At 44.7% G+C, this 26,746-nt stretch overlaps 1 protein-coding gene across 1 annotated transcript in view; it reads left to right on the top strand.

Annotated features, from left to right (window-relative positions):
* Positions 1-16,782, top strand: part of WDFY1 (WD repeat and FYVE domain containing 1) — a 52,474-nt gene extending 35,692 nt beyond the window's left edge. Inside the window, exons 8-12 of the mRNA XM_069727676.1 lie at positions 2,114-2,219; positions 3,031-3,132; positions 3,250-3,380; positions 10,431-10,539; positions 12,130-16,782. Of these exons, the coding sequence (XP_069583777.1) occupies positions 2,114-2,219; positions 3,031-3,132; positions 3,250-3,380; positions 10,431-10,539; positions 12,130-12,189 (508 nt within the window). The 3' untranslated portion in view covers positions 12,190-16,782. The remainder of the gene's footprint in view (positions 1-2,113; positions 2,220-3,030; positions 3,133-3,249; positions 3,381-10,430; positions 10,540-12,129) is intronic.
* Positions 16,783-26,746: the final 9,964 nt, after the last annotated feature.

Below are 26,746 nucleotides of genomic sequence, written 5' to 3'. Positions count from 1 at the left end.
GATAGATAGATATGTTAGATGGATACAATAGATTTAGATAGATACAATACTTATCTATCGTATCTGTCTATCGTATCTATCTATCGTATCTGTCTATCGTATCTATCTATGGATCTATCTATGGTATTTATCGTTATATCTATCTATAAATATATCTATATATAGATCTATCCATAGATGGATAGATATATTGATAGATAATAGATGAATAGATACGATAGATAGAGACGATAGATGGATTATATATATATATATATATATATATATATATATATATATATATATAGATATATATAGATATAGATATAGATATGATAGATAGATATCTATCGCATCTATGGATATATCTATATATAGATATGTTGATGGATGGATATATCGCTGGATAATAGATAAACAGATGATTGATCGATAGATGGATCACACATGCGAGAAACTCGGACGAGTCTCGCATCTTAATACCCGGCACTGCCGCCGGCACTCGGGAGCAGAGTGTGCAACTGCACGCTCCGCTCCCGTGTGCCGGTGCCAGTGTCGTGTATTAAGATGCGAGACTCGTCCGAGTTTCTCGCATGTGTGATCCCGGCCTTAAATAAAGACACACACACACACACACACACACACACACACACACACACACACACACACACACACACACACACACACAATCTGCGTTAGGCCAGGGTCACATTCGCAAGAAACTCACACAAGTCTCTCGCTTCAATACCCAGCACTGCCACCGGCACTCGGGAGCGTAGCGTGCGGCTGCATGTATTTCTATGCAGCTGAACGCTTCGGTCCCAAGTGCCCACGGCAGTGCCGGGTTTGACGCCAGCCTTAAACGCAATATGTTTAATTTAAAAAAAAGAAGAAACAAAATGGCGTGGGCTCCCGCGCAATTTTCTGCGCCAGAGAGGGAAAGCCAGCACCTGGGGGACTGATGTTTGTAGCCTTCCCAGGCTATGAATATCAGCCCGCATCTGTCTGCGTAGCCTTTACTGGCTATAAGAATAGGGGGACCCCCCCAAAAAAAATAACGTGGGGTCCCCCTATATTTTATAGCCAGAAAGGCTACGAAGACTGCTGCGGGCTGATATTCATAGCCTAGAGAGGGGCCATGGATATTGGCCCCCCACCCGGCTACAAATACCAGCCCTCAGCCACCCCAGAAATGGCACATCTGTAAGATGCGCCAATTCAGGCACTTAGCCCCTCTCTTCCCACTCCCCTGTAGCGGTGGGATATAGGGTAATAAGGGGCAAATGTCACCTTGCTATTGTAAGGTAACATTAAGCCAGGTTAATAATGGAGAGGCGTCATTACTAATCCTATTGTAGTGAAAGTGTAACAAAAATAAAGACACAGCCAGAAAAAAGTATTTTATTATTCTTAATTTTACCATACTTGAGCGCCTGCAAAAAAAAAGTAAAAATAATAAGCAAACCGTATACTTACTTTCCGCCCTAGTCCAATTAATAACGAATGTCCCACGACGATCTCCCCGATAGAACAGTGTCACCGCTCTATAGGCCCTCCAGTGACACACTGACAGGAGACAATGGCTCCTGCAGTGTATCACTGAGGTTACCTTAGTTCAGAGTCTCACTTTATGGCAAAGCTGTATGGGAATTTTCCCACACAGCAGTGCCACAAGTGAGACTAGGGACTATTTTCTCACAGGGGCGGAGGAATACATTGTGGGGAATACATTGTGGAAGGATACCTTCCATCATTGTATTCCTGAAGCCCCTGGAAAGCGGTCACATCAGCTGATGTGGCTGCTCTCCACAGGAGATCGTCGTGGGACACTCGTTTTAATTGGATATCTGCGGATCAGGGAGTATAGTGTTTGTTTATTATTTGTTACAGGTGACAATGGCTTCAGGGATCAAGGTGATGGCGAGTATGTACTCTGTTTAATGTACTGTATGTCTATATGTATGTACTGTATGTGTTATGAATGTTGCATGTTATGAATGTTGCATGTTCTGTATGTATGTACAGTATGTTGCATGTTGTATTATTGGAAAATGATTTTTTTCCTGCAATCACACATTTCTGCACATTTGATATGGTAAGTGATGGTAAATCTTGTCTCTTCCCTGTATTCTAGTGATAAGGTACAAGGCCTGTGCTATCTGCAGCTCACTCGGCAGCTCGTCTCCTGCTCAGTCGATGGAGGAATCTGTGTTTGGAATATGGATGTTGAAAGAAAGGAGGTAACGGAACTTTTAAGTCTTGGTTTTCAGTCTTGCACATTTATGCATCTGTTGTTTCAATGTCGAAACAGGCAAAAAAATTCCATGTGGGTGAAATAATGAAAAAAAAAAAAAAATGAAATTCTGCCATCGGGTGCTTGGGTGGGTTATTTTGACTGTATTCATTGCACGTTGAAAGTGACCTGGTGATGTACTTCTCCAGGTCAGTACTATTAGTTCAATACCAAACTAGGTTTTGGGGGAGTTTTTTGTATAAAAAAAAAAAAAAAAAATTCTGAACATTTACAAGAGAATTTTTATGATAGTTTCAGAGACCCATAACTTTTCTCTGTCGGTGCCGCGCATGACCTTGTGACTATGTCCTCTTTAGATCGGGCATCTATGAAGGTGACAATACCAAGTATGGTGGGGGGGTTATTATTATTATTATTTATATAGCACCATTAATTCCATGGTGCTGTACATGAGAAAGGGGTTACATACAGGGTTATAGATATCATTTACAGTACACAAATTTACAATGACAGACTAGTACAGAGGGGAGAGGACCCTGTCCTTGTGGACTTACATTCTACATTCTCCTATGTAGCTTCATAGGAAGCTAAGGTGCCATGTGTTGGTGACTCTTTCAGGAGTCTACATTGCTGATCGTCACTTTTCATTATACGTCAGTGAGGTCCTTTCACCCTTTGTGTGATGAATCGGACACTGCATGGTGGAACCACAACTCCGATGTGAACAGAGGCTTACGTGCTCCCTGGTGGTTTGATTACAAATTGGAATATCTTTCTCCCTATTTTCTGTATTCGAGGCTCCTCAATGGTTGGAAAGCGACTCCTGTCAAAAGTGTGCCCAGCCCTTCTTTTGGAACATAAAACAGATGTGGGACACAAGGACTATGGGGTTACGCCAGGTAATAGAACGGAGAGAAGGATCCTCTCCCTTTGCCTCGTGTCAGTACTTTCTCAGTGTCTGTGTCATACTTCTTGACATGTTGAGGAGCTTTATGTTGTTCCCTTTGTCTCTGTAGCATCACTGCAGGAAATGCGGACAGGCAGTCTGTGGGAAATGCAGCTCCAAGAGGTCCAGCTACCCCATTATGGGTTTCGAGTTCCAGGTGCGGGTCTGTGACTTCTGCTATGAAAGCATAAAAGACGAGGAGTGAGTATTCTGACTGATTGCATTGTAGTTGTTCACAGTCCCATAGTTAATACAGTTGGGGGCAACCCTTAAATCTAAATCAGATGTTCTCTGGTATAAAAATGTTTGACTGGCAAGCTTATTCTAGGATCCACGGCAGACAGCTGGTGTGTCCACATAGAGCAACATGCCCCTTCACCAGATGGCTGGAAAAGATGATGGCAGTGTTAGCGGGTGTTGTCAGTTTTAATTAATACCCACTTGGGTCATTGTAGATGAAGTTGGTGACCCTTACTTTGGGTCATTGTAGATGAAGTTGGTGATCCTTACTTTGGGTCATTGTAGATGAAGTTGGTGACCCTTACTTTGGGTCACTGTAGATGAAGTTGGTGACCCTTACTTTCGCTTTACAAAATGACTGTTCAGAGCATCAGTGTAATTGTGCGTATAACCATCTACAGAGAAAAATACAGTCTGAAATCTACAGTGATAAATGGCTGCGTAATATTAGTTATTTTTCTAAAGTCTATGAGCCAGAATTCTACCGCAAAACACATTGAAATGTCACAAAATTTTCTTTTGACGTTTTTATGCCAGTTTCAGCCAGATCTGCAAATGTGGGTGGGATAAGGTGTGGTTATGCTCGAATAGCAAATTTATCAAAAGCTACGCTGGTAATGTACTCCAGTTCCTGACTGTAGTAACATTTTTTGCGATGGCGCCTGCCGGTTGTAAGATGCGCCTAGCTCATTAAAGGGAGTCTGTCGGCAGGCTTTTTCTATGTAATCTTAAGAACAGCATGATGTAGAGCAGGGGTGGGGAACCTCAGGCCCCAGGGCCATTTACGGCCCTCGATGACCTTTTATCAGGCCCCCGGCAGATTCTCCATTAACCCCTTCCCGACCTTTGACGCCACGTAGGCGTCATGAAAGTCGGTGCCATTCCGACCCATGACGCCTATGCGGCGTCATGGAAAGATCGCGTCCCTGCAGATCGGGTGAAAGGGTTAACTCCCATTTCACCCGATCTGCAGGGACAGGGGGAGTGGTAGTTTAGCCCAGGGGGGGTGGCTTCACCCCCTCGTGGCTACGATCGCTCTGATTGGCTGTTGAAAGTGAAACTGCCAATCAGAGCGATTTGTAATATTTCACCCATTATAACGGGTGAAATATTACAATCCAGCCATGGCCGATGCTGAAATATCATCGGCCATGGCTGGAAATACTAGTGTGCCCCCACCCCACCCCTCCGATCGCCCCCCCAGCCCTCCGATCTGGCCGGTACACTGCTCCGGCTCCCCTCCGTCCAGTGCTCCGCTCCCCCCCGTGCTCTTGTCCGCTCCCCCCGTGCTCCAATCACCCCCCCGTGCTCCAATCACCCCCCCTGCACTCCGTTCCACCCCCCCGTGCTCCATTCCAGCCCCCCCGTGCTCCGTTCCACGCCCCCCGTGCTCCGTTCCACCCCTCCCGCACTCCGATTCCCCCCCCCCGTGCTCCGATCCCCCCCCCGTGGTCCCCCCCCACCCCATCATACTTACCGATCCAGCCGGGGTCCCGTCCGTCTTCTCCCTGGGCGCCGCCATCTTCCAAAATGGCGGGCGCATGCGCAGTGCGCCCGCCGAATCTGCCGGCCGGCAGATTCGTTCCAAAGTGCATTTTGATCACTGAGATAGATTATATCTCAGTGATCAAAATAAAAAAAATAATAAATGACCCCCCCCCTTTGTCACCCCCATAGGTAGGGACAATAAAAAAATAAAGAAATTTTTTTTTTTCCACTAATGTTAGAATAGGGCTAGGGTTAGGGTTAGGGCTAGGGGTAGGGTTAGGGTTAGGGCTAGGGGTAGGGTTAGGGCTAGGGTTAGGGTTTCGGTATGTGCACACGTATTCTGGTCCTCTGCGGATTTTTCCGCTGCGGATTTGATAAATCCGCAGTGCTAAACCGCTGCGGATTTATGGCGGATTTACCGCGGTTTTTCTGCGCATTTCACTGCGGTTTTACAACTGCGATTTTCTATTTGAGCAGTTGTAAAACCGCTGCGGAATCCGCACAAAGAAGTGACATGCTGCGGAATGTAAACCGCTGCGTTTCCGTGCAGTTTTTCCGCAGCATGGGCACAGCGATTTTTGTTTCCCGTAGGTTTACATTGAACTGTAAACTCATGGGAAACTGCTGCGGATCCGCAGCGTTTTCCGCAGCGTGTGCACATAGCCTAATTCTAAAGGTATGTGCACACGGTGCGGATTTGGCTGCGGATTCGCAGCAGTGTTCCATCAGGTTTACAGTACCATGTAAACATATGGAAACCAAATCCGCTGTGCCCATGGTGCAGAAAATACCACGCGGAAACGCTGCGTTGTATTTTCCGCAGCAAGTCAATTCTTTGTGCGGATTCCGCAGCGTTTTACACCTGTTCCTCAATAGGAATCCGCAGGTGAAATCCGCACAAAAAACACTGGAAATCCGCGGAAAATCCGCAGGTAAAACGCAGTGCCTTTTACCCGCGGATTTTTCAAAAATGGTGTGAAAATATCTCACACGAATCCGCAACGTGGGCACATAGCCTTAGGGTTAGGGTTGGAATTAGGGTTGTGGTTAGGGTTGTGTTTAGGGTTATGGCTACAGTTGGGATTAGGGTTAGGGGTGTGTTGGGGTTAGTGTTGGAGGTAGAATTGAGGGGTTACCACTGTTTAGGCACATCAGGGGTCTCCAAACGCAACATGGCGCCACCATTGATTCCAGCCAATCTTGTATTCAAAAAGTCAAATGGTGCTCCCTCACTTCCGAGCCCTGACGTGCGCCCAAACAGTGGTTTACCCCCACATATGGGGTACCAGCATACTCAGGACAAACTGCGCAACAATTACTGGGGTCCAATTTCTCCTGTTACCCTTGTGAAAATAAAAAAATGCTTGCTAAAACATCATTTTTGAGGAAAGAAAAATGATTTTTTATTTTCACAGCTCTGCGTTGTAAACGTCTGTGAAGCACTTGGGGGTTCAAAGTGCTCACCACATATCTAGATAAGTTCCTTGGGGGGTCTAATTTCTAAAATGGGGTCACTTGTGGGGGTTTCTACTGTTTAGGCACACCAGGGGCTCTGCAAACGCAACGTGACACCCGCAGACCATTCCATCAAAGTCTGCATTTCAAAAGTCACTACTTCCCTTCTGAGCCCCGACGTGTGCCCAAACAGTGGTTTACCCCCACTCATGGGGTATCAGCGTACTCAGGAGAAACTGGACAACAACTTTTGGGGTCCAATTTCTCCTGTAACCCTTGGGAAAATAAAAAATTCTGGGCTAAATAATTATTTTTGAGGAAAGAAAACGTATTTATTATTTTCACGGCTCTGTATTATAAACTTCTATGAAGCACTTGGGGGTTCAAAGTGCTCACCACACATCTAGATAAGTTCCTTTCGGGGTCTAGTTTCCAAAATGGGGTCACTTGTGGGGGGTTTCTACTGTTTAGGCACATCAGGGGCTCTGCAAACGCAACGTGACGCCCGCAGAGCATTCCATCAAAGTCTGCATTTCAAAACGTCACTACTTCAATTCCAAGCCCCGGCATGTGCCCAAACAGTAGTTTACCCCCACATATGGGGTATCACCATACTCAGGAGAAACTGGACAACAAATATTGGGGTCAAATTTCTCCTGTTACCCTTGGGAAAATTAAAAAATTCTGGGCTAAATAATTATTTTTGAGGAAAGAAAACGTATTTATTATTTTCACGGCTCTGCATTATAAACTTCTATGAAGCACTTGGGGGTTCAAAGTGCTCACCACACATCTAGATAAGTTCCTTTGGGGGTCTAGTTTCCAAAATGGGGTCACTTGTGGGGGGTTTCTACTGTTAAGCCACATCAGGAGCTCTGCAAACGCAACGTGACGCCCACAGAGCATTCCATCAAAGTCTGCATTTCAAAACGTCACTACTTCACTTCCGAGCCCCGGCATGTGCCCAAACAGTGATTTACCCCCACATATGGGGTATCAGCGTACTCAGGAGAAACTGGACAACAACTTTTGGGGTCAAATTTCTCCTGTTACCCTTGGGAAAATAAAAAATTGCAGGCTAAAAGATCATTTTTGAGAAAATAATTTTTTTTTTTTTTTCATGGCTCTGCGTTATAAACTTCTGTGAAGCACTTGGGGGTTCAAAGTCCTCACCACACATCTAGATTAGTTCCTTTGGGGGTCTAGTTTCCAAAATGGTGTCATTTCTGGGGGATCTCCAATGTTTAGGCACACAGGGGCTCTCCAAACGTGACATGGTGTCCGCTAATGATTGGAGCTAATTTTCCATTTAAAAAGCCAAATGGCGTGCCATCCCTTCCGAGCCCTGCCGTGCGCCCAAACAGTGGTTTACCCCCACATATTGGGTATCTGCGTACTCAGGACAAACAGGACAACAATATTTGGGGTCCAATTTCTCCTATTATCCTTGGCAAAATAGGAAATTCCAGGCTAAAAAATCATTTTTGAGGAAAGAAAAATTATTTTTTATTTTCATGGCTCTGCGTTATAAACTTCTGTGAAGCACCTGGGGGTTTAAAGTGCTCAATATGCATCTAGATAAGTTCCTTGGGGGGTCTAGTTTCCAAAATGGGGTCACTTGTGGGGGAGCTCCAATGTTTAGGCACACAGGGGCTCTCCAAACGCGACATGGTGTCCGCTAACAATTGGAGCTAATTTTCCATTCAAAAAGTCAAATGGCGCGCCTTCCCTTCCGAGCCCTGCCGAGTGCCCAAACAGTGGTTTACCCCCACATATGAGGTATCGACGTACTCGGGAGAAATTGCCCAACAAATTTTATGATCCATTTTACCCTACTGCCCATGTGAAAATGAAAAAATTGAGGCGAAAAGAATTTTTTTGTGAAAAAAAAGTACTTTTTCATTTTTACAGATCAATTTGTGAAGCACCTGAGGGTTTAAAGTGCTCACTAGGCATCTAAATAAGTTCCTTGGGGGGTCTAGTTTCCAAAATGGGGTCACTTGTGGGGGAGCGCCAATGTTTAGGCACACAGGAGCTCTCCAAACGCGACATGGTGTCCGCTAACGATGGAAATAATTTTTCATTCAAAAAGTCAAATGGCGCTCCTTCCCTTCCGAGCCTTACCATGTGCCCAAACAGTGGTTTACCCCCACATGTGAGGTATTGGTGTACTCAGGAGAAATTGCCCAACACATTTTAGGATCCATTTTATCCTGTTGCCCATGTGAAAATGAAAAAATTGAGGCTAAAAGAATTTTTTTGTGAAAAAAAAGTACTTTTTCATTTTTACGGATTAATTTGTGAAGCACCTGGGGGTTCAAAGTGCTCACTATGCATCTAGATAAGTTCCTTGGGGCGTCTAGTTTCCAAAATGGGGTCACTTGTGGGGGAGCTCCAATTTTTAGGCACACGGGGGCTCTCCAAACGTGACATGGTGTCCGCTAAAGAGTGGAGCCAATTTTTGATTCAAAAAGTCAAATGGCGCTCCTTCCCTTCCAAGCCCTGCCGTGCGCCCAAACAGTGGTTTACCCCCACATATGAGGTATCAGCGTACTCAGGACAAATTGGACAACAACTTTCGTGGTTCAGTTTCTCCTTTTACCATTGGGAAAATAAAAAAATTGTTGCTAAAAGATAATTTTTGTGACTAAAAAGTTAAATGTTCATTTTTTCCTTCCATGTTGCTTCTGCTGCTGTGAAGCACCTGAAGGGTTAATAAACTTCTTGAATGTGGTTTTGAGTACCTTGAGGGGTGCAGTTTTTAGAATGGTGTCACTTTTGGGTATTTTCAGCCATATAGACCCCTCAAACTGACTTCAAATGTGAGGTGGTCCCTAAAAAAAATGGTTTTGTAAATTTTGTTGTAAAAATGACAAATCGCTGGTCAAATTTTAACCCTTATAACTTCCTAACAAAAAAAAATTTTGTTTCCAAAATTGTGCTGATGTAAAGTAAACATGTGGGAAATGTTATTTATTAACTATTTTGTGTCACATATCTCTCTGGTTTAACAGAATAAAAATTCAAAATGTGAAAATTGCGAAATTTTCAAAATTTTCGCCAAATTTCCGTTTTTATCACAAATAAATGCAGAATTTATTGACCTAAATTTACCACTAACATGAAGCCCAATATGTCACGAAAAAACAATCTCAGAACCGCTAGGATCCGTTGAAGCGTTCCTGAGTTATTACCTCATAAAGGGACACTGGTCAGAATTGCAAAAAACAGCAAGGTCTTTAAGGTCAAAATAGGCTGGGTCATGAAGGGGTTAATTTCTTCTTGCTCTGTTAGCACACACACGCACACACTGTTCACTATGACCACTGAAGGGCATGCAATGAAAGATTACGTCCTGACACCAGTGCCAGACTCAGGATGTACTTTGTGGGTGGAGTTTGTACGGCCCCCAATGGATGGTAAAAATATCCAAATGGCCCTTGGCAGAAAAAAGATTCCCACCCCTGATGTAGAGGCAGAGATCCTGATCCTGGCCATGAATTACCGGGCTGCTTGCTATAGTTTTTATTAAATCAGTGTTTTATCAGCAGGAGATCATCTCTAGAGGACCCTGCATCCACCACTGATTAGCAGCTTTCTGCCTATGCACAGTGTACACAGGAAGCTCACAATCCGTGGTGTGGGCAGGCTATACAAAGCTCAACATTCAATGAACTAGTAGATCTGCAGCAGAGAAAACTTATTTTTATTTTCAAAATTGCAGTAAGCAGCCCAGTAAGTGACACAACACTGAAATCGGGATCTCTGCCCCTACACCATGCTGCTTTCACATGGAGTAGCAAAGGAACTGGTGACAGATTCCCTATAAGTGCCATGCCTGTGTCTGATGCATCTCACTCCAGTGCTGCATTCTGTGTGACTGGTGTGGACGTCACCAGTCTTGGTGGATCAGACCCTATTGGCTTACGTTGGCTGGTATAGATGTGTTTTAAGGGAAAATAACTTCTATGTGTACACAGGGGCATCTTGGGGGTGGAGTGGGAGTGGATAATGGTTGTCAGACACATTGATACTAATAGCCTTCTTGCCTCCAATACTTCTCTGTAGCCGAGCATCGTTGGCCACGTTCCATGAGGGTAAACACAACATCTGCTTTATGACAATGGATGTCTCCCGAGGCCTTATGGTTACGTGTGGCACAGACCGACTAGTCAAGGTATCCATTTCGTTTTGTTTTTTAAATTCTTTCAAGAGCTGCTGTAGAAGATTTAGATATACGTTGACTGACAACATAGAGATGAATAAGGCAGGGAAACAGTAACAGGGAAATGCCATTTCAGTCATCGGGATGGCATCGACACTGGCTCAGTTTCTGCCCTGTGTATAGAGTGCGGCGGCTGTAACCGCACCCTCAGCAGTGACTGACAGCAGCTCAGCATTAGGGCTGGCCGGCTGTCAGTCAGTGCCGGGGGTGCACGGTTACAGCCGTACAGCACCACCCCTGTGACTGTAAGCTGAACGCTGCCTGGGCAGAATAAAGTTTCTTTTGTTAATTTCCTTTTGGCAGCGGGGCTCTTGCAGTGTCAGATCTCTATTAACGAACAAATCAACCCCATACCTGTAGGTTAATCGCGGTATTTTACATGACTAGTTCCCGGTAACTTGTCATTAGTTACATACTGTCCAAAACTACAAGCAGCGTTAAACGGATTGTCCACTACTCAGACAACCCCTTCGGAATTCCTGTGTTTCCCCTCAGTAAAATAAGAACATCTACACCCCTCCAGTGCTGTCGCTGCACCACCAGTGTCAGTACTGACTCATCTGGGGCTTGCGTGGCGTTATGTCACATGATCCCTGTGGCCAATCAGCTCTGGCTTCGCTCCCCTCTTCTGCGGACATAGACAGCCGAATGGAGTGAGCGCTGTGGCTGTTCTCACTGAAGGGAGAGGGGAGTGAAGCCAGTGCTGATGAGTGTCACGCGAGCCCTGGGGAGCCATTGCTGATACCGCTGGTAATGCACCAGCCTCTCAGGTGAGTATAAGTATTATTAAAACCTAAGGATTCAGAAAGGGGTTGTCTGACTAGTGGGAAACCCCTTTAAATACTAACTGGGTCTTTTATTGTGGGAACTATGTTTTACTCTGAAATGCTCTGTAGAAAATATTGTTTTAAAAAATGATTTGGCAAAGGGATACGTGTGCGTAGGGCGGCTTCTCCATATCCCCTTGGTTTGATAGATGGGATTCTGCATATTCATGTACAGGGAGAGACCTGTCACCAAGCGGGGTGGGGAGCAGTGGACACTTCTCCTTGTGCCTGGCTCATTTTTAATTCTACTCCTAACCTAAAATGCTGCCTTGTTTCAGAGCAAATAATAACTCTATAATGATGGACCCCATCCGGATTTAAGGCCGCCCATGGTTCAAGCAGCAGGAACCTTTGTAAAGCTAATGATTAATAAGCTTCACTAAACCTTACCATTTCCTATGTAATCAGTGCCATGCGGATAGTGCAGTCCAAGTATGCACCGATTACGTTCTTTGCTTGACCCTTGTCCGATAAACGGAAGAGACTAGTGCATTCACTTACATTAGTCTGTATACTTTCTGTTTAGTGCATGACCCTAAAATGTGATCATCTGAACAAGACCTAAGACACGTGTGCACAACTTCCATAATGTAAAACAAGCAGTTTATAATCTATAAATATAATATGCATTTGGGCCGGCGTCATTAACCACATTTAGTGTAGTCTTCTGTCTAAAAAAAAATCTAAATTTAATATTTAATTTTCTGTTCTATAGATCTGGGATATGACACCGACAGTGGGTTGCAGTTTGGCAACAGGCTTTTCTTCTCGTTGATGCAATTGACTTGGTTCTGTCCAGAAGAAAGCACCTTAAGTACAACTCTTCCCGTGTACACCAGCTCGTCCTGGGCATCACCCGTTACTTCTCCGCTTCTCCTGGACATCACCGTTACTTCTCTGCTCCTCCTGGGCATCACCATTACTTCTCCGCTCCTCCTGGGAATCACCCATTACTTCGCTCCTCCTGGGCATCGCCCGTTACTTCTCCGTTCTTGTTGTACGTATGGAAGCAAAGCAGTGCAACAGCTTTCCCAGACATGGAGGAGGTGCCTTAGTCTCCACATACCTGCGCCACCATTACCTTTTAACTATGCTTCAGCCCACACTACTGGAACTTTTACACGCTGTCTACTATCTCTAGAGGCTGGATGACTTCCAGCTGTTTATGATGGATTCACCAGCCTACAGAATTGTATGCATCGTGCAACTAAATGGAATACCTCAAAAGCCACCCTAAGATCCCCATTTTATCATTTGAATACGGTCCCACAAATCATGCAATAGACCTGACATGTAGGTTTTAAAGTGTACATACAGGCCTGTAAAGTTGGACGCCATGGGTGTAGATACCGATGTCTTCAGTGGTTACATACCGGAGCTCGTGATGTCGATTGTATCTCATTGTAGTCCATATTGTGTCAGCCATGATCCTTGGTAACAAATGTAGATTGACAATATTTGTAACCTGCTCTGTTTTGCAGAACTGTGACATTATTATGTAATGCGACTGATTATGTTTGTTTGTTTTTTAGGTGGTTTTTTTGATGTTTTGGTTAGTGTATTGTCCCAATGTGAAAAATGGAAAGGTGGTCAAACCGAAAACGTACACGTCTACTTCCTCCTTTTAGCATAAAATATACCATAAAATCATCATGGGAACCACACTATAGCACATCCAACAAAACTATAAAGTATAGATTATTAGTTATGTGTGGCCAGAAAATGTAATGTACAATACGGGGATAAATCACTAGACTTTACTATAAAAACACAAAAAGAGAACTATGATCAATAATCCCAAGAATATTTTTTAATATTACAAAAAATCTTTATTCAATATAACAAGGGTACATGAAGATGGAGGGAGGAACAAACAAGACATGCACATACGAGCTAGGGGCACACATACTGAAAGGGTGTGCAATATATTAACTCTAATCCTAAGCATAGTATGACCCTTATTCTATTGCACATTCCCAAGTGACCTAATGAAAGGTAAAAACAAGCATCTTATGTATACATGCATATAGATTGTTCATAAACAAGTGTTGTATCTGATCAGGTGTCTGGGAAAGTATCACAGTGCGCCCTCCCCGACGCGCGTTTCGGCTGGCAAAGCCTTTACCCCTTGTCAAAGGCTCTGAAAGCCGAAATGCTCGTTGGGGAGGGCGCACCCATACTTTCCCAGACATCTGATCAGATACAACACTTGTTGATGAACAATCTATATGCATGTATACATAAGATGCTTGTTTTTACCTTTCATTAGATCACTTGGGAATGTGCAATAGAATAAGGGTCATACTATGCTTATGATTAGAGTTGTTAATATATTGCACACCCTTTCAGTATGTGCGCCCCTTGCTCGTATGTGCATGTCTTGTTTGTACCTCCCTCCATCTTAATGTACCCTTGTTATATTGAATAAAGATTTTTTTTGTAATACTGAAAAACTATTCTTGGGATTATTGATCGTAGTTCTCTTTTTGTGTTGTTATATTCCTCCCTTTAGTGTTCAGGCCATGGCAAGATATGATCTTTCTTGTCTTGTCATTTTAATCATGTTCGTTTTACAAATGCCTAAAGTCTGTCAAGTCTCCTAAATAAGAATGTTCCCTAAATATAAATGTCCTCACTTATTAAGGTGGCATTCTCCAATACTCCACTTTTTTTCTATCGTCAAAATCTATAGGGTGGTAAAATGTCTTACAGGTGGAACAATATTTTGTGGCTATTGCAGTGTCTTACCCTACAGTCTTTCTGGCTGAGAAGTTGCTTGCAGCACCAGAAACCTTCCCAATAATTGCCAGGATTAAGCAAGGCGCATCCTGGTCCTTAGTCATGACCTAGCCAATAATGCTGAGGTCCAAGGACACATGAAGCTCTGTTTTTGTTTTTTTTGTTGTTTTTTTTTTTTACCTAGTTGTCACTGCATTGTTTTGGATCCTCAGGTCAAAAGAGGTGTTAAAAAATTTGGAAAAGTGGTAAGAAAGCAGATACTGATGGTCAGGCATGGCTAGTACCCAGTAACTGCATTATATTTCATGTTTTCTTCTCTTTTTGCGGTAGATATAATCTGACGATCAGAATGGGTTGCGGCAGGCCTCAAAGTACACACAGAAAAAAAGCAGCGTGTGCACAAGATTTCAGAAATCTCATTGATTTACTCTGGTTTTGTAAAGTGCTGCATATTTTACGCAACCAATACGCTACATGTGAACATTCCCTTATTCAGGTTTTCCATATTTCCTTACATATTACAACATATAAATCTGACAGGTCCTTTTTTACATGTTCATAAAGTGAAAAAAGTAGCAAAAGCGTCCAGAATTGAAAAAAAATATCTTCTTTATTACTTCATCACAACTAAACGGAAACAACAAAATTTCCACCCCGACACACACGTGGACCCTTGATGAGTAGGTTGTTATTTTTCATTATATGGCTATAGAGCGAGGCCTTGGGATTGTCCTACTTTGAGCATACCTGCATCCTGCTGTCATCCATGAAGGAGACCCCTGGGCTGATGGTGTCCCAATCGTTTTAGACCCCCTTTAATGTATCTGTCTCTTCCAAGCCGAAGAATACATTTCAGAATATATTTGCATTTCAGACTGTACTTAATCATATGATTTAGGGTACAGGTTAAAGACTGAGGCACTTTAAAATTAAAACCCTGACATTTTTAGTATTTTAAGACCATATAATTGTTTTTTTTTGTTTTTTTTTATCTCGTACACAAAAACAAAATATTTAATGAGCCCTAAGTTTATACCAGTAAAACTTTTATTTTTGTGAATTCTGTGCTTTTTTTTCTGGTCTTGTACAGTGAAAAAAAAAATAGCTGAGAACTACTTGGAACCGTTGTTATTCTTATAAATGGCTACTGGCCTTAGTTTTTCACCCGGGTGCACTCCCCTCTTTTTTTTTTTTTTTTTGTATATATTTGTATTTCATTTTTTTTCCTTTACATCATTTTGATTACTGATGTTACATTTGCTCTCATAGACGGTGAAGGAAACCTGAGACCTAGAGAAGGTAGAGTTGGTACATTGACCACACTTCTGGCCTTGTAGTATAACTTGTAGATCACACACCATCTCCATATGGAAGTACTGATGGAAGATGTGAAGAACTAATAGTTTTCCAGCAGCTCCTTACCAGTGGCTTATGGGAACTTGTACAATAGAGGTTCACCTCCGCACGGGGTTTGAGATGTTGTGAAGGGTCCAACTCTATTATAGGCTACCCTTTAATATCCATATCTTTTAAACTTTGATATGGTCTGTGGTCAGAAATCATTTGTTTTATCAAATGGAACTGAAAATAGGATTTTTAGCCCCATATACATGTAATTTAAGAAAAGAAAATTGGCCCAAAAGATGGAGAATCCCTTTCGTGATATTTTAGGCAGTCTCACTCTTCTTCTACGATCATGAACGTCCACCTCCCAGCTTCTTGCTACACCATGTCTTTACAGTGCTAGCCCGGCTGGGATATAGGCATCTCTACCCTAAAAGTGCATCTGCAGTTTAAGTTTTTTTTTTTTTTTTTCATTTCAGCACCGGAGTGGCAATAGTGATGTTTGTTCCCTGTGTGTAATAAAATACTTACTGGTCGCCGTCTTGCACACTGTTTCCGGGGCCGCTCTACACTGGCATGTGACCACAGCTCTGACTGGCCAGAAGTCCATGGTCACTGTCTCTACTAATGGACGTGTATGAAAACCTCCTCCTGAGTCTTGTACACTGACATTGAGAAGGGCCTATGCACAGCAGACACAGGCGTGATCCGGCAGGTCACCTCTCCGATCATGTGCAGAATAGAACCAGAGCAGAAGACTGCAGCCGGTAAGTATTGTAGTACACATTGGGAACATACATTACTGATACATTGTTGGAATAAACCCCCCAGTGGTACTTTAAGGTCTCTGGTCTCTTCCTAGCTGCTGTGTGTAATGGTCCTAAGCCGCTTATCCTGAGCAGGCCTCTAAGAATGGATCTGGTGGGCCATATTTCTTAGACTACCCCGCTTTCAGCACAAGTCACCTTGGAAGCTATCATATTTAGATAAACGGATCTAGGTTGCACCCACCACGGTTACTTGTCGTATACTCTCATGGCAGCCATTCTTGGCTCGGCCGGCATTTTAAGGTTATTATTCAGTGGTCTGTTTTATTCCTTGCAATAGCAGCTACGAGATCTGATAACACAATGTCTCCAGTCTAAATGCACTTGGGAAATGTCAGAGGTTTCTGTAACTGCCTTCTCCATGTACTCGCATTCACTAGAATAGTGTTTTACTTATTTAATGTGTCTTCTTCCTTTGTCATTGCCATGTTTTTCTAATAAAATGATTGTTACACTTGTCTGATGTTTCCTTCACATGCTTACCTTTTCTTTTTTTTTTTTATAAGTACGTGTAGATGGTTCAAAAAGTTTCCTTTTGTTTTACTCTCTATAGTGAAGATGACCTTCTGTAACGCCCAGTCACAGGCATGGAGGCATTAGCCGGCCCTTGGCTGTCATAGCATCCCATCGGCTCGCTGTGATTGTGCCACTGTGGGGCTGATCGGCATCAGAGCGAACGTCTGGGCTGCATCGTGCTTATATGCCACTGTCATTGATGGACGGCAACATTTAAGAGGTCAATGGCAGCGATCGGCATGTGCGCCAATTGCCGCTATTAGAGGCAGATGCCAGCTGTATAATATAGCCGGCATCTGCTCTCTGTAGAGAGGGCTCTGCTCCTGCATCTACTCCGAAGTCCTATGGTACTTATTGGAGAGTTAAGGCGTTAACTCATTCTGCAGCAAGGAATAGGGAGTGCAACACAGGCTAAATAAGGCTACTTTCACACTGGCGTTGTTTTGAATACGTCGCAATGCGTCATTTAGGGGAAAAAACGCATCCTGCAAAGTTGTTTGCAGGATGCGTTTTTGCCCCATAGAGTAACATTACCGACGCATTGCGACGTATTGACACCCGTCGCAACCGTCATGCGACGTTTGCGCCGTGTTGTGGCGGACCGCCGGGAGCAAAAAACGTTAAATGTAACGCCTCGCACCTCACAATGGGGGAGCGGATGCGCCGGAGAAATGCATGCGCTGCACCCGTTGTGCGGCGCATCAAACGCTAGCGTCGGAATCTTGGTCCGACGCACTGCAACGGGCCAAATCCGACGCTAGTGTGAAAGTAGCCTAAGGCAAACTTTTCAGTTTCAAACATTTTGCACAATTATTTTTATCCCCAAATAACATGCATTTAAGTAAAAAAAAAAAAAGTATCCAAAGGTTAACCAATCCTTTAAACTTCTATAATATGTGAACAGTGCAGTTTTTGTGTCCTGGGTCAGTAATCTGATCAATGCAGTCTCATCTTTCCAGGACTGATCTGGGCCCCTCCTGCACCATGTGCCCCTGCTATACCTGGTTGGGTCATACAGTGGATTGTTAGTTGCTTTTTCAATGCAGGTTCATTGTGATCCTCATAGGCTCGCAGAGAAAGTGACATCCGGTCCACATACAAGCCGCTGAGAGAGCCGGCTAATCCCATCTGCTGTCATGGTGCCTTAGAGGATCGGAGTGGTGCCAGAAAGTTGTGGTAATGCATGGAGTGTTCACATATTACTGCAGGCTAAAGGATGGGTTAATAAAAAAAACAAAGGGCTGGAATGTTGCAATAATATGTGCAGTAAAGATCACCTTGATGTGAGGCTCTTGAGCATCTTGTGCATTTTTGGCTATACACTCATCATGTGATCCTAAAGTCCGGTAAATGTAACGGGCTAAGTTAACAAGCTGTTTACGACCGTTTTCTGGCATAAAAATGTAGAAATGTTACAATTTTTGCTGAATCAATATTTGGCCTGTTTACACCAGTTCTAGACAACCTTTTGAGAAGTGTGTTTTCGGACAGGTGTGGATGAGGCTGATGAAGCCCAACAAATCCATTATATTTTTCACCATAAAAATGTCAAATTACAACCAAATCTGTGCCAGTCTCTGCTGTATATTTTCTGGCGGTGGCACAAAATTGCTAACATGCACTTCTGAAAAGGTGTACAGCGCAATTTACTCCAGCGCACTCTTCAAGACTGGTGTACAAAATGCCAGACTAAGATGAAAATCTTGTTACAGCTTTGGTAATGTGCAAATTATATATACACTGCTCAAAAAAAACAAAGGGAACGCTTAAACAGAATATAACTCCAAGTAAATCAAACGTCTGTGAAATCAAACTGTCCACTTAGGAAGCAACACTGTTTGACATTCAATTTCACATGCTGTTGTGCAAATGGAATAGACAACAGATGGCAATTATTGGCAATTATCAAGACATCCTCAATAAAGGAGTGGTTCTGCAGGTGGGGACCACAGACCACATCTCGGTACCAATGCTTTCTGGCTGATGTTTTGGTCACTTTTGAATGTTGGTTGTGCTTTCACACTCATGGTAGCACGAGATGGACTCTGCAACCCACGCAAGTGGGTCAAGTAGTGCAGCTCATCCAGGATGGCACATCAATGTGAGCTGTGGCAAAAAGGTTTGCTGTGTCTGTCATAGTTGTGTCCAGAGGCTGGAGGCCCTACCAGGAGATGGGCCAGTACACCAGGAGACGAGGGGGCCGTAGGAGGGTAACAACCCAGCAGCAGGACCGCTACCTCAGCCTTTGTGCAAGGAGGAACAGGAGGAGCACTGCCAAAGCCCTGCAAAATGACCTCCAGCAGTCTACAAATGTGCATGTGTCTGCACAAACTGTTAGAAACCGACTCCATGAGGATGGTCTGAGTGCCTGACGTTCACAGATGGGGGTTGTGCTCACAGCCCAACACCGTGCAGGACACTTGGCATTTGCCACAGAACACCAGGATTGGCAAATTCACCACTGGCGCCCTGTGCTCTTCACACATGAAAGCAGGTTCACACTGTCACATGTGTTCAGTCTGGAGACGCCATGGAGAGCGATCTGCTGCCTGCAACATCCTTCAGCATGGCCGGTTTGGCAGTGTGTCAGTAATGGTGTGGGGTGGCATTTCTTTGGAGGGCCTCACAGCCCTCCATGTGCTCGCCAGAGGTAGCCTGACTGCCATTCGGTACCGAGATGAGATCCTCAGACCCCTTGTGAGACCATATGCTGGTGCGGTTGGCCCTGGGTTCCTCCTAATGCAGGGCAATGCCAGACCTCATGTGGCTGGAGTGTGTCAGCAGTTCCTGCAATGTGAAGGCATTGAAGCTATGGACTGGCCCGCCCGTTCCCCAGACCTGAATCCGATTGAGCATCATTTTCTTGTCTTGAGGCATTTCCACTGAAGTTGGATCAGCCTGTAACTTCATTTTCCAGTTTGATTTTGAGCATAATTCCAACTCCAGACGTCCATGGGATATTACCGTATATACTCGAGTATAAGCCGACCCGAGTATAAGCCGACCCCCCTAATTTTGCCACAAAAAACTGGGAAAACTTATTGACTCGAGTATAAGCCTAGGGTGGAAATGCAGCATTTACCGGTGAATTTCAAAAATAAAAATAGATCATTATTTCCCCATAGCTGTGCCATATAGTGCTCTACACCATTCATATTTCCCCATAGCTGTGCCCCATATAGTGCTCTGCACCGTTCACTGTGCCCCCTAGCTGTGCCATATACAGTGCTCTGCACCGTTCACTGTGCCCCATAGCTGTGCCATATACGGTGCTCTGCACCGTTCATTGTGACCCCTAGCTGTGCCATATACAGTGCTCTGCACCGTTCACTGTGCCCCCTAGCTGTGCCTTATACGGTGCTCTGCACCGTTCACTGTGCCCCCTAGCTGTGCCTTATACGGTGCTCTGCACCGTTCATTGTGCCCCCTAGCTGTGCCTTATACGGTGCTCTGCACCGTTCACTGTGCCCCCTAGCTGTGCCTTATACGGTGCTCTGCACCGTTCATTGTGCCCCCTAGCTGTGCCTTATACGGTGCTCTGCACCGTTCATTGTGCCCCCTAGCTGTGCCTTATACGGTGCTCTGCACCGTTCATTGTGCCCCCTAGCTATGCCTTATACGGTGCTCTGCACCGTTCACTGTGCCCCATAGATGTGCCATATACGGTGCTCTGCACCGTTCACTGTGCCCCATAGATGCTCCACATTAATCTCTGCCGCCGCCGCTGCTGCAATAAAAAAAAAAAAAACACATACTCACCTCCCTTGATTGCAGCTCCCAGCGTCTCGTTCCGGCGCCTCCATCTTCCCGGCGTCTCTGCTCTGACTGATCAGGCAGAGGGCGCCGCGCACACTATATGCGTCATCGCGCCCTCTGCCTGATCAGTCAGAGAGCGCAGACGCCGGGAAGATGGAGGCGCCGGCCGGGAAGATGGATCGGCGCCCGGCGGCTGGAACGAGGACAGGTGAATATAACATACTCACCTAGTCCTGGCGATCCTCGCGCTGTCCCCTCCTGTCTTCGGCGCTGCAGCTTCTTTCTCTATCAGCGGTCACCGGCACCGCTGATTAGAGAAATGAATAAGCGGCTCCGCCCCTATGGGAGGTGGAGCCGCTTATTCATTTCTGTAATGAGCGGTCCCACGTGACCGCTGAAGAGAGGAAGAAGCTGCAGCGCCGAAGCCCGTGGGACGGCAGGGACAGCGCGAGGATCGCTGGGACTAGGTAAGTATACCTCAGCGCCCTCAGCCCCTCACCTGCCGACCCCACCGCTACCGTGACTCGAGTATAAGCCGAGGGGGGCACTTTCAGCCCTAAAATTTGGGCTGAAAATCTCGGCTTATACTCGAGTATATACGGTAGTTGTTATTTACGTTGATCACTTTTAGGTTTTATTGTTCTCAACACATTCTACTATGTAATGAACAAAGATTTACAACTGGAATATTTCATTCAGTGATATTTCAGACTAGATGGCAGCCCGATTCTAAGGAATCGGGAGTCTAGAATCCATATATACTTTATTTATTCAAATGTAAGAATAATACAATTAATAAATAATAGTAAGAAAGAACAAAAAATGGCTGCACTCACCAGCTCTTGACAATTCTTGTTATTTAAGGTACAGTTACACAGGATCCATGAACATGCTTATGAGGGGAGGGATGAAAGACATCAGACGATCACTGAGGAGTTGGAAGGTGTATCGTGGTCAGAGTTTATTAATATGGAGGTGCAAGCGTTTTTTTTGCGCCATTCACGGCGTGCACCAGCTGCATTTGGTAATGGTTTGTTTGTTGCCTTAGAAGAGTCAGGTGTGAAGCATGTCTTATAAGCAGACTTAACAGTGTGCAGGCGACGGCGTTTATCATTTGGAGTGTAAGTAGGACAGTGTTTGCGCTTACGTGCAGATTTACCAACGGTTAAAGGAGCTTCAAGCTGCACACATTCTATGAATGGAGACAAAGAAGCTGTATTGTGGGCAGAATCTATGACTGAGGACGTGGAAATATTATGTTTGCAACGTTGAGAGCGTGCAGCAGCAGCTTTATTACTTAATCGATTAGTTTTGTCCTCAAAATACTCATTAGTAATGCGTTTATTGCAAGCAGCATTAACAGTGTCCAGGCGCTTATGTCTGTCCTCTGTAGTCTCGTTAGCACGCTGTTTGTGCTTACGTGCGGCATCGGCGGCTTTTCGCTCAGCGTCATTGGTATACTTATTATCAGACCTATGTTACGTGCGCCATCAGCAGCTTTGGGCTCTGTCATTAGTATACTTAACAGTGTCCAGGCACTTGCATCTCTCCTCTGTACTCTTGTTAGCACGCTGTTTGCGCTTACGTGCGGCATCGGCGGCTTTTCGCTCTGCATCATTACCATACTTTATATCAGACCTGATCTTACGTGCGCCATCAGCAGCTTTGGACTCTGTGTCATTAGTATACTTAACAGTATCCAGGCACTTGCATCTATCCTCTGTACTCTTGTTAACACGCTGTTTGCGCTTACGTCCGGCATCGGCGGCTTTTCGCTCTGCATCATTACCATACTTTATATCAGACCTGATCTTATGTGCGCCATCATAAGCTTTGGACTCTGTGTTATTAGTATACTTAACAGTGTCCATGCGCTTACGTGCGGCATCGGCGTCTTTTTGCTCTGCATTATTAGTATACTTTCTATCAGACCTAATCCTACGTGCGCCATCAGCAGCTTTGGGCTCTGTGTCATTAGTATCCTTACTATTAGAGCTCATGTTGGCTAAGCTAAACAGCTTTAAGCGTGGTGGTGGCAAACAACAGGTTAATAAGAGGCAGTGTCAGGTAGTAGGAAAATAGCCAGTTAATAATAGGCAATAGTTCTTTGCAGGAATGCAGATATTAATAAATAGGCAGTTTATATTGCAGAGAAATTGCTGGGCAATAATGGACAATGTCCTTATGTGGCAAATAATAGAGCAATATACCCAATGTGGCAAAGAAGAGGTTAATAAACGGCAGTCTCTCAGTATAACAGTCAGTGAATAATAGGCAATATATGGAGAAAACACCAAACAAAAGTTCAAAATTGGTGTGAAAATGTCACTGAACCACTTCACAACTAAATATATATAGTTTTGGTAAATGGTATTATCATTTTTTTGACGAAATTCGGCAGGAGCTTGAAGAGCAACGTCACTGGGCCCGCCTCCACGCAGTAGAAACTTGCTGTGAGGTAAAAATTCAAAAATCACACCAAAATGGCGGGCGGAGTGTGTCACAGTACGGCACGTTTCTGATTGGTCGCTCGCAGCAGGCGGCAACCAATCAGACACTGGACACTGTTGACGTCACTTATCTCCGGACATTAGCTCCGGACATTAGCTCCGGACATTAGCTCCGGACATTAGCTCCGGACAAAGCCACGGAAGTTGGCACAAATTGCAGGAAGTAGTATTCTAGGCAATTATATATTAGATGTGGGATTTTGGTGTTCCCTTTATTTTTTTGAGTAGTGTATATTTTCAGTATATTTGGTAGCCGATTAAAAACAGGTGACATCAGGGGAAAATATTCTTGTTAAAAATGTATTTAATTAAATTTTCAGAAATTAGAACAGCACGGGGTAAACTCCTCGGACAATTTTCACAGGTCGCTGCAATTCTACTACAGGCCGCACGTTAATCATTTTCAGGAGAGACTCAAACAGCATGTAATCATCCCTCATTAAGAGTTTCTCTTCTGCCGTTGCCAGGCATCCGCTTACTAATGGGCCCTGCAATTATAACTATTACACCAAGAAGAAAGTAAAGTTACTCAGAGTGAGGTAGTGCCAGAGGCATGGGAACAGAGAAACATTCGGCTTTGCCACATAGAATAAGCACAGAAATGTATCGAGTATTTAATTTGCGCTTCCGAAAGGATATCATTTATACAGATATTAGACTGGTCGACAAAAATGTTCTCTTTTTTTCTTTTTATAAAACAAAATTAACTGGATCTAAATATTTTTTTTGTACTGAATTCAAATATGCTTTCAGATTTTTATTTTTTTCATCAGACAGGGTTTTGGAAATATAAAAAAATACTTATGTAGTGAACATTATATGAAATGCACCTTGCCTATAAAATTTTACATAATTTTTTACTGGAAAATGTTACTTTCGGGATGTCTTTTCATGGTCCAGCAACAGTCAGCCAGCATACTGGGGCTTCCCTTGACTTGGTACCTCCATTCCATCGTAGAAATTTGCTGATGAAAAAGCTCCCCATGCAGGTCACTGACAGTGCAAAGATTTTTTTTTAGATGAAGTCTAAGTTGGAGTCTAAGAAATGAAGTTTTAAGGATTTGTTGCATCCCCTAGCTTGGTATGATTTCACAAGATCACTCATGATATCACTGTAGTTGTCTGCTTTGATTTCAGAGAAAAGAGGAAGAGACATTTTGAGGGACAACCAGACTGCTTTTTGCAATGAATTTAATAGTTTTCATGGTAGGCAAGAGTCTGATATGTTGGGGTAGAGAATTCCACAGTAGAGAGGATGCACAGGAGAAATCTTGTGTGCGATAGTGAAAAGAGGGGAGTAGGGAAGGAGATCTTGTGAGGATCGGAGGTTGCGTGCTGGTAGGTATCGGGAGACTAGGTCACATGTATGGAGGAGACAGGTTGTGGATGGCTTTGTATGCCATCGTTAGGGTTTTGAACTGGAGTCTCTGAGTAATGGGGAGCCAGTGAAGGGATTGACAGAGCATAGAGGCCAGGGATTAGCGGGGGGATAGGTGGATTTAGTTGGTCAGCAGAGTTTAGGATAGATTGAAAAGGGGCAAAACTGTTGGAAGGGAGGCTACAAAGCAGGAGGTTGCAGTAGTCGAGGCAGGAGATGAGTGCATGGGCTAGGGTTTTGGCAGATTCTTGATTAAGGAATGTATAGATCCGGGAAATATTTTTGAGTTGTAATCAGCAGGAAGAGGAAAGGGCATAAATATATGTTTTGAAGAAGAGATCAGAGTCCAGGGTTACCCTGAGGCAGCGATCTTGCGTGAGAACTCATGCCACAGTGACGGAGGATGAAGCAGTAGCGGATGCGGTTGATGGGGTGGCCGGTCATTGTCGAGACCCAGTAGGCCACATTTTAGCACAGTGAGATTCCCAGACTAATGCACTTTTCTCGTGCATGTGCCGATTCATGCATGGAGTAGTCAACCTATTGGAAGTTTTGCCTGTACTAATTTTTTTTTTTTACAAAGTTGGCAGATAACAACATACGGTAAGTTGGGTCATCCTTTTTGGTCTCAAAAAAGCCACTTGATGCAGCGCTTGCCATCCACTGGAGCACATGCTCTTTCTGGCTCTCAACTACAAGGCGTACCGCTGTCCGGCTGTCAAAGAAAGGGAGTCGAGATGCCCGGCCAATAACAAAAGTTGTCCGTTGTCTTTGGATAGGACGAGCTGGTGTTTGTTCAGTAGAGCTTTCAGTAATATTACCCCTTACCCCACATACACCTGGAACACCAAGCTTATTCCCCCCTTAAACCACAACCTTACTTTTTCCCCACTCATGTTAAATGTACCTTTCCCCTCTTTTAATCAGCTGTTTCACAACCCTAGGCCCACAACCTGTCAGTCACCTGTAGTGTGGCTGAACCCCAGAATAAGCACAAAAGATTTAGATGCTAAAATGTGGCCTGGTGTCTGGACTACACAACTAGCACAAAGTATTTAGATGCTGAAATGTGGAATCCGGAATGGACAACACAATTAGGGTAAACTGTTTAGATTCTGAAATGTGGACTCCTGGCTGGACCACACTATTTACAAAAAAGGATTTGGATTCTGAAATGGGACCTGGTGTCTGGACTACAGCTTGGCAAAGAAGAATTTAGATGATGAAAAGTGGCCTGATGCCTGCACCACAGCATTACCACAAACAATTTAGATTATGAAATGTGGCCTGGTGCCTGCACCACACTCTTAGGCTACTTTCACACTTCCGTCTTCTGGGCTCCGTTGCAATCCGTCATTATGGGCAAAAAACGCATCCTGCAAATGTGCTTACAGGATGCGTTTTTTGCCCATAGACTTGTATTAGCGACGGATGGGCACACATCGCATCCGTCGTGCGACGGATCCATCGTGTTTTGGCGGACGCGACGCACAAAAAAAAGTTCAATGTAACTTTTTTTATCGGTCGTCCACGACAGCACTACGGAGAGAGGGGATCCGCCCTTCAGGAACAGGAAACCTACAGATACATAAGGGCGGCACCTCTCCCACGCATCAGTTGGTTTCCTGTTCCTGGAGGACCGGATTCCCTTCAGATATGACGACTTCGTTCACCTGTCAACACCCAGGCCGGCTGTCCGACCCAGGTAGCGAGGGGGTCTCCTACCTCGGGCAGTGCGGGTCCCTGGAAGCGCCACGGTGGGTCCGGGTAGGACTCCACGACAGTGAGCGGTGCAGCGTGAAGCTGCGTCCGGAGGAGGTCCGTCCCCAGTGGCAGCGAGGTGAGTATGTCCCCCCCGGGGTCCGTTCATCCTCCTGGGCCTCGGTCTTCCCCCACCTCTGGTCCATGTCGGTGCGGTGCAGCCTCCTGTGCGCTCCTTCCGGTTTGGGGGGGGGCAGGACCGGAGCCATACAGAGCGCTGCAGGGCTGCTTGTGTGCCCATCTGCAGATATGGATGAGCTGGAAGCTGCCGTCGGTCTGCTGGAGCAGGACAGAGCCTCGGAGAGGTCCCATGCGAACCCCCAGCCGAAGACCTGCGGATGCAGTAATCAGACCAGTCGCAGATCTAGACAGAAGGATCTGGACCGACCCCCCCCCCAGTGATCCGGTACCTACCGCTACTGCCCGGGTAAGAGATCTACGTGAACGTACCCTGATGCAGTCTTTTCCTATGTTTATTTCCATAGGGGAAAAAATGCGCTG

The sequence above is a fragment of the Ranitomeya imitator genome, chromosome 5 (genome assembly GCF_032444005.1).
Source record: "Ranitomeya imitator isolate aRanImi1 chromosome 5, aRanImi1.pri, whole genome shotgun sequence".
In the NCBI taxonomy this organism is placed as follows: Eukaryota; Metazoa; Chordata; class Amphibia; order Anura; family Dendrobatidae; genus Ranitomeya; species Ranitomeya imitator.
This window is presented reverse-complemented; position numbering and strand designations above follow the sequence as displayed.